The sequence below is a fragment of the Carassius gibelio genome, chromosome A1 (assembly GCF_023724105.1).
Source record: "Carassius gibelio isolate Cgi1373 ecotype wild population from Czech Republic chromosome A1, carGib1.2-hapl.c, whole genome shotgun sequence".
NCBI lineage: Eukaryota > Metazoa > Chordata > Actinopteri > Cypriniformes > Cyprinidae > Carassius > Carassius gibelio.
In genome coordinates this window covers 12,055,998-12,065,190 of record NC_068371.1, presented here as the reverse complement: position 1 = coordinate 12,065,190, position 9,193 = coordinate 12,055,998, and the positions used below count along the sequence as shown (strand labels likewise).

Sequence of the window (9,193 nt, the reverse complement as noted above, 5' to 3'; positions counted from 1 at the left end):
GACTTGTGCTTTCATGTATTTGCCAGCGCAGTGTTGCAAGTGATTATAAAACCCCCCATCAATCACATACTCGCGGATAGACACACAAAAGCCCGTTATCTGCATGTTTCACGCACCGAATATATGAAAGAAAGGCTTTGTGCGCGCGTGTGTGATGTTAGATATGTTTTGTATATATATATATATATATATATATATATATATATATATATATATATATATATATATATATATATATATATATATATGTGTGTGTGTGTGTGTGTGTGTGTGTGTGTGTGTGGTATGTACATGTAGGCATTGAGTTTCAATCAGTTCACACTTGTTTTAATAGAGATTTGATGTGTTGTGTCTGACTGCATTAAAACGATATGAATGAATACATAAAATACAATCAAGCAATATAGGGTGATATAAAAGGGAATGCCCTGCGTTCCTGTTGAAACGCACATATATTTTACAAATCGCATGTCTTGAGTGCTGTGACGTAGCGTATGTGCGCATAGTTCCTATAGTCTTGACGCAGTGTTTGTTGTGACAGTAATAGAAGAAGCTCAGCGCACCGGCTGCACTGTTGCATGCACGTCGAGTAGTTAATTATTTTACCGCATTCAACTGCAGTTCCCCCTCCACACACACTCACACATATTCACAGCTGAAAAAAAAAAAAAGAAACCTTCTTTCGAACAACACCTGTGCTTTGTGGAATACTTCATCTTTTCTTTTTTCCCCCCATCTGAAACAGGAATATCGTCTGTGAGGTCTCAGGAAATGCCGTGGGCTTTAAAGACATTTGAATGGAGAAAACGGAGTGTCTCTACGAAAGCTTCCGACGTGGACAGATAGGAGAAAACCATCCCGGAATGAAACCAATCTAAACCTTTCGAAGGCGATTTATTTGGACATTTCCAACACTTGCCCTGCATATGTGGACTGTTTTTTCAACCGTGCGTGAGAGCGAGCAAGCAAGCATTCCCTCATCCGATGGATTTTTGCCTTTGCAGCTCAGCAGAGGGTGTTAGATCTGCCAGTGAACACCGGGCTGAAAAGTCCTGAATCTCACAGAATTTGTCTTTGTGATACAAATGCGTTGAACGAAACCGCCGAGGTCCGAGGACGGATGCTAAAGATGTAAAAAATTTCGGATTTATCTTACTGCGATGCATAGAGATGTACGCGGTGTGATTTCAGCACCACGGGAGAAAGAACAGCTCCCGCGCCGTGGATATGTGAGAAATGCACAAGGTCAGTGATTTGCGAGTCTGGAAAGCCAAATAATTGAGTTGAAGATGTCATTTTGTAATCTTTAAGATTGTTTTGAAAGCATGCGATGGGGAGGTGATGAAAAAAAGGCTTCATGCTATCGATTTTTTCTCAATCTGGACATAGCGAGCTGAGCATGGATATAATCACAGAGTGCACTCTGCTTTTTTAGACTGGATATATATCTTATTTTTCGCCCTCTTGCTGATTGTATTCATGTCTTGATGTCGGGGATGATTGTGTTGTATTAAAAATGCTGCTTTGGATTGTGTTGCTGAAGGCGGCTCTTTGTGTAGCTATCGGGAATGTTACAAGGGACGTCTGTAAGGAGCAAATCTGTTCCTGCAATGCAATAGAGGGCGATTTGCACATTGACTGTGAGAAAAGGAGCCTCACGAACCTGCACCATTTGACAGGTCCGAGCTCCCAGTTTTACCATCTCCTGCTTCATGGGAATTCTTTATCCAGACTTTTCCCCAACGAGTTTGCTAACTTTTACAATGCTGTGAGCTTGCATTTGGAGAACAATGGCTTGCATGACATTGTGCCCGGTGCGTTCTTGGGACTGCAGCTTGTGAAACGGCTGCACATCAATAACAACAAGATTAGGTCTTTCAAAAAGAATACATTTCTTGGTTTAGATGACCTGGAGTACCTTCAAGCTGACTTCAACCTTCTGAGGGACATTGACCCGTCCGTGTTCAGGGACTTAAGTAAGCTTGAAGTTTTAATCTTAAACGACAACCTTATTAGCGCTCTTCCCATAAATGTGTTTCAGAATGTGCCCATCACACACCTCGATCTGAGAGGGAACCGAATAAAAACGTTGCCTTATGAAGGGATTCTAGAGCAGATACCTGGCATCGTGGAGGTTTTATTGGAGGACAACCCATGGGATTGCAACTGCGACCTGGTTTCCCTAAAGGAATGGCTAGAGAACATCCCGCAGAATGTGCTCATTGGAAGAGTCATTTGCGAGGCACCCACTCGGCTGCAAGGGAACGATCTGAACGAAACGGCTGAGATGGAGTTGTGCCCTTCAAAGAGCGGCATGGATTCCAGCCTGGTTGCACCTCCCACCCAAGATGAGACTCCCAATCGCGGCCCCCGTCCAACGCCATATAAAGCGAGTGGGGTGACGGAGTCCCGTAATGCTGGGGGAGGTCGTAACAGGGGACGTCCGGGAAAAGCCAGGGAAAATTGGCAGCTGAAAACGAAGCCCACAGCCATGGCGACTGGCACCAATGAAAGGGAGCCACCTGCTAATTCGACCTGCCCTCAGTCCTGTAGTTGTAAGTTGATAGGAACTAGACAAGGGCTTGGGGTTAACTGCGAGGGCAGGAAAATAGAAAGCGTGGCTAATCTCAAACCAAGACCCCTGAGTGCGCATGAGTTAAATCTGCGCGACAACAACATTCATACCATCAAAAGGAACCAGCTCAGAGGATACCATAGCTTGAATTTGCTTGATTTGGGGGGGAATAACATTAAAATGATTGAAAATGGCACTTTTCACAATCTGACAGAGTTGAGGTGGCTCTACATGGACAAGAATTACTTGGATACATTAATAGCAGAGATGTTCATTGGACTTCAGAACCTGGAGTATCTCAGTTTGGAATATAATGACATCCAGCTCATAATGCCAGGCACCTTCAGCCCAATGCCCAACTTGAGGGTGCTCTTCCTCAACAACAACCTGCTCAAAGCTCTACCCGTGGATTCATTCTTGGGGGTGTCTTTGTCTAAAATAAGCTTGCATAACAACTATTTTACATATCTCCCTGTAATAGGTGTCTTAGACCAGCTCAACTCCATTATCCAGATTGATTTGCATGGGAATCCCTGGGATTGCTCATGCAATATTGTTCCCTTCAAAAAGTGGACAGACAAGCTTGGGGCAGACGTCATTGTGAGCGATCTCAAATGTGAATCTCCCGAGGAGTTCTGGAAGAGGGATTTCCGGCGAATCAGGAATGATCTTATGTGCCCTCAACTCTATGAGAAGATCTCCCCCACCTCCCTGTCCAAAAACAGCACTTTCCCGGCAGACACCGGGACACGGCCAAACTCCTACCTGGAGCCTAGCAGAGTGTCCATTTCGGTGCTCGTGCCCGGTCTGCTCTTGGTTTTTGTGACTTCTGCCTTCACCGTGGTGGGAATGCTGGTCTTCATCCTGCGAAATCGAAAGAGATCGAAGCGGAGAGACGGCAACTCTTCTGCGTCAGAAATCAATTCTTTACAGACAGTATGCGACTCATCCTACTGGCACAGCGGAGCTTATCATGCAGACGGGCCAAACAGAGGTTACGAATGTGGTGCCCACTCTCTCACTGACAAATGATGCTCATGGAGACATGAACAAGCAAATGGATGTACTGCGTTTTGTATGTTGCAGTGACAATGGAGGGCGACACACAAACATTAGACCTCAGACTCGCCTCTGTGGGGAAAAAAATTGCCTATTTTTGTTGCTTCAGTTGAGTATTGCATCCATGAAACACTGCGATGGGGCCCCCACTGTAATATATGTATAGAACCTCTCTTTCTTTCTTTCTCCTCCCAGTTCAGACTGCAAAACACGCTCAAAAGAGGACGTGGGAACAGTGCACGAACGCATGAATGTAATGTAAATAATGGACTGTAACATATCTGCATGATTCGCATGGTCTCAACACACACTGAGAACCATTAACATAGTATCAAGGAAGCCAACGTGACCCTTCTTTCGTGTTATCAGTATATATATATATATAAATATATAAATATATAAATATAAAACTATATATGACTATATTAAAAGTGCAATTTTTTTTTTTTTTTTTTTTTTTTTTTTTTTTTTTTTGTCCGTTAGAATTTGTATTTGCTGTTGGATTTCTCTTTCTCAAAGGTGGATGGGCAAAAAGGTGGAGATAATGAGTTGTAAATGCATGTACTTTCCGTTTTATCACTTGATTGTTTATTGGTTGATATGGGGATAATTTAAACATTTTCTTTTCCTTTGTTTTCTTTTTCTTTGTGCAGATTTCTCATGTATCTGCCTAGTCATCTCTTTTATGAATGTAAAATGTGTTTATCTTATAGTGTGCCAACTGTTGACATGTTTGGGATGCAGGTAAGCATGCCCATGCTTATACTGCAAAAATTCAATGTAGCTCCAGTGGTTCATGATCTTGTGTGTCGATGGATACAGCATGTGGATACAAGGACAACACAATGGGAGGATTTTATTTGTATTTGTATTTTTTTTTATTTTTTTTTTGGAAAAGAAATGTTTTGTATGTGCAGATTTTGGATAAGTCTTCAGAGTGCACATAGACTAAGATGCCTTTATTTTTATTTATTATTATTATTATTATTATTATTATTAATGTTATTAATTAGTATTATTCTTTTTATGGGATGAAGTGTTCCTTCACAAAAGCCTATTATTCACTGTAAGTATTGTGAGCTTTTGTAAAGCCATCTATTTTGTCCAAATATGAGAAAGGAATATTATGCTGTTTGCTACTTCGATACGTCCTATAAAGTGGATGAAAAGGTGTAAATATATACCAGAAGCAGACAGAGGCATGTCTGTGCATTTGACTGATGTCATCACAGCAGCCGTAGATCGAATAGCTGCCTCTAGATGTCGCTGTTGCCTGTCAAGCATTTGAAACCATGCTGGGAGCTGAAGTTCAAAGGTATGTGTAGGCGAACCAGCATTTACATTATCAACATAACTAGGCCTAAGTGTGTCACTGTGATGGCTAATACTTGGAGAGAAGGGCAGGATTAAATTTAGTAGTGAAGAACATAAGTTGAATGCTGTTTCCAAAATGCCATTTTTACAAACAAGATGTAGAGCGCAGTGCCATGCATCTTACTGCTAGCATTTAAATGTCACTTCTGATGTTTTTGAGGTTGAGTTTGTATAACTGTAATGATTTTACAACACAACAACATAAATAAAGAACGGCTAAAAGCTGAAATAATGTAACCAGCCATCCATTTCCATAGTCCGAATTTTATCTAGACGCTGTAGCTTACATTTTTATTCCTTCATGTTAAAGCTATTGGGCCTAATTATGTTAGTTTATTGAATAATACAATGTCCATCCAGCAACCTATTTGTGGCCATGCCTTGCTGCAAGTGTGGAAAATGCACTGGGAAATGCTTTTCCCTCTTACCTGTCAATTTGATTTAGGGTGCACAAAACGAAAGTCGGTTGAATTACAGTACAGCAGAACGTCCCAACAGGGTTCCTGTCATATTGCAATGGTTTTACTCTAATGTAGATTCAGAGCCTTGAAAGAGATGTGTGTTGTGACTGCACAGTCACACATTTAAACACCCCCCTCCCCCAAACATCCAATATCGAAGGGTGACCTTCTGATCTATTAGATCAGTCATACCGGTTCTGGCTGTCCATCAAGACATCTCCTCTCTCTTGCCATGCATGGAAGGGTAATTATTCAATGCTCCACTGTGAAAGACTGTACCACATTCTGACTTAACTATTATTTGGTGCATTTTCCCAATGGTTTGTCTAAGAGTTACATTTCTATGCTCTGCTACATTTGATCTGCTTATATTTTGTTAAATAAAATGTGGTGGAGGTTGAGTGAAGTTACAATGGGTATATATTGTGAATGTAAAGATGTCCTCTTTTTTACAAACCTATTTGCGATTGTCAGATTTCGGTTATGGAATTCTCAGCATTATGCAGTTCAGTGCATTACTGTGGACATAATAAGCACTGGTCAATGCGGTTAATATGAAACGCTAATGCTTTACAGACTTTTGAAAATGAAAGGCACTTAATGGTATCAAATGAATACATACTCAGACGGGAAAGATATTTAATGGATTCTGTCTAGCTCTCAAAAGGTCAGAAGAATATAGGTTATTCATTCCTGTTGTGCAGGATGTCAAAAATGTATGTTTATGTTATAGCCTAATTTAAGAAATGTTTCTATAAAACTGTGCACTAGACTTTCAGAATTTAGTTTGACTCTTAAATTGCTGAAGCTCAAAAAGCTGAGCATAGTGTTAGAAACACCAAAGATTTATAGGGAATGCATGACTAGATAATGTATACTGTACCTTGAACATATTAATCCAAGTTAAGTTGCTTAATTAAGTCACTTAATTAAGTGTCTGCTCTATGATTTTTTAAATCAGAGTATATATATATATGAAGAGTTCAGATGCAAAAGCCTCTAAATGCCATCTGAAATTTGCATCTAAAATTGGGATTTTTCTTGCAACCTGAAAATGCATAGCAGGAATGGCCCAAGTGACTTTAACTTGTAAATATTGCATGGATGAATTTGAGGTTTTTCAGTAAGTGTATAAGGTTTATTTATGGGTGTGTAGAAAAAAACAAAAACAAACAAACAAACAAAAACCTTCCCTGTTGCACATGGGGATCTTCAACATGTCAGAGACAGTGTTGCAGTGTTGTTTTGCATATTTGTTTGATGCGAAATGTAGGCCACATTCTTAAGGCAATCTTTTCATCATCTCTGTTTGGAAAAAGACTCAGTTAAATAAACCTACAAGGGAAGATGTACAAAGTCATTTTAAAATTGTGTTTAGTACATGTGTTTTTTCGGAGGCCACAACCCTGAATTTTCTGGGTTCAAACTGTAGACCACTGTTATGAAGCTAATCAAAACCGTAGAAATATATTCCTGTTTAAATACTATATTAAGCTTTAATGGAGGCTTAAATATCCACTGTAAAAGTATTTTACAAGCCAAGTAAAATGACTGTTGTAATACAGTTTCTGCTGTCTAATACAGTATGTATTTAACATTTAAAGTTTACCCCAAAAATGATAATTTGCTTAAAATGTACTCCCCTTCAAATGTAGATGAGTTTGTTTCTCCATGGAAAAAAAAATTGAATTTACATCACTTGCTCACCAGTGGATCCTCTGTAGTGAATGGGTACAGTCAGAATGAGTCCAAACAACTGATAAAACCATCACTATAATCCACACAACTCCAGTCCATCAAAATTAATGTTTTGTGAAGTGAAAAGCTGTATGCTTGTAAGAAACAAGTTCAATATTAAGATGTTTTGAATTGTTTGGACTCTGATTCTGACTGCACCCACTCACTGCAGAGGATCCACTGGTGAACAAAAGATGTAATTCTAAATTTCCCCAAATCCTTGCCGATAAAGAAACAAACTTGTCTTTTGGATGACCTGAGGGAGAGATCATTTAAGGCAAATTTTAATTTTGGTTGAACAATTTCTTTCTTTAATTCGAAACAATCTGCAAAAAGCTTCCTCTTCCTAATTATTAGTTAGATCATTGCAGAGTGCAGAGATTTGATTTTAAGTATCCAAATTTCCTCAGATGTATGCACATCTGCACTCAAATTCTTGCAAAGTCTCTCAAATGATGTTATCTTGCCAAGAATTACTTGGATAAAGATATTCACTATGGTATGATCCTCAACACTGGTTGAATGGTTTTCTTGCCAAGCTGGGTAATCAACACTAGTCCTCTTTGTTCTCTCGAGGAATGGCAGTTGGCTAAACAACACTGGTGTCTGTGGATTCACGTTTTCCCCATCTTAACAAATTAAATCCTATGACCTCCTGTGAGAACCCCTAATTCCCTCACGTTGCCCATAATTTCCTTCCAGTCATGCCCTACTAGTGTACATCCTTTAACAGGTTTTGTGTCTGTGTTCCACTCTCGTACACTTTGTTCAATGGCAAGGGAGCTTCATAGCCACCTTCCTTCACCTGGGAAGAAAGAATTGGTGTATAATGTGGTGAATAAATGTGTTAAATCAAAGAAGCATGGCCTACATGCCAGTGCGGGGAATTTAGAACTCAAGGAGGTGCTGTGATGCTTTTTAGTCCTCCTTTACTTTTCAGAAACATAAAAGCAGCCCAGAGGCAACTCGGTGCACGCTAGCACCGTTTCTGAGTTTTTTAAATGAGCAGAGCTGGTCCAAGTTGGTGTCTCAAGTAGGCCAAGGTTGTTATATTCAACTGTGTGTATAAAAATGATATTGGCTTGACATGCATTTATTTTGATTGAACTGATAATAATAATAATAATAATAATAATAATAATAATAATAATAATAATAATAATAATAATAATAATAATAATAATAATAATAATAATGGGGGGATTTTGTACAATCTGTTTCTGTTTTATTTTATTTGTGTGACTGATTGAACTGTTTGCTTTTTACTTCAGTTGGCAGATTAAGCTTTTGTAGAAATTGTACAGTGGACCAAAAAGTACACTTAACCCTTAAAATGCTAAGAAATGTAAAAATGTCTTTGCATAAGAAATTTCATACCATTTTTTTTTTTATAGTAGAATTAGACTTCAATAATACAATTAGACATACTGTCTACAGTCAACACCAAGTAGGCCTCTATGAACATTTTGTGGTTGTCAAACAGAAGTTTTAAGATGCCACATAAATGTGTAATGCTCATTTAATTGAATTTTCTAATCATCAGAGAAACCTGCTGAAAATGTATCATGGTTTCTACAAAATATGAAGCAGCACAACTAATTTTAACATTGATAATAATAAGAAATGTTTCTTGAACAGCAAAACAGCATATTCAAATGATATCTTAAGGAATTATGGGACACAGAAGACTGAAGTAAAGATGCTGAAAAATCAACTTTGCATCACAGGTATAATTTCCATTATAGAAAATTATATATATATATATATATATATATATATATATATATATATATATATATATATATATATATATATATATATATACAGTACAGAGCAAAAGTTTAGACACACCTTCTCATTTAAAGAGTTTTCTTCATTTTCATGCCAAAACTATGAATTAACACATGTGGAATTATATATGGAATTATATACATAACAAAAAAGTGTGAAACAACTGAAAATATGTCCTATTCTAGGTTCTTCAATG

At 38.4% G+C, this 9,193-nt stretch overlaps 1 protein-coding gene across 1 annotated transcript; it reads left to right on the top strand.

The window, feature by feature from the left end:
- Positions 1–520: 520 nt before the first annotated feature.
- On the top strand, positions 521–6,531 carry LOC127995502 (SLIT and NTRK-like protein 1). Its single transcript, XM_052591882.1, has one exon. It carries the CDS (start codon positions 1,517–1,519, stop codon positions 3,605–3,607), a length of 2,091 nt encoding a protein of 696 aa, XP_052447842.1. The 5' UTR covers positions 521–1,516; the 3' UTR covers positions 3,608–6,531.
- The last annotated feature ends 2,662 nt before the right edge of the window (positions 6,532–9,193 follow it).

Bases quoted from the DNA above. Each gene is read 5' to 3' on its own strand.
- LOC127995502 (XM_052591882.1), top strand. From the start codon at position 1,517: ATGCTGCTTTGGATTGTGTTGCTGAAGGCGGCTCTTTGTGTAGCTATC.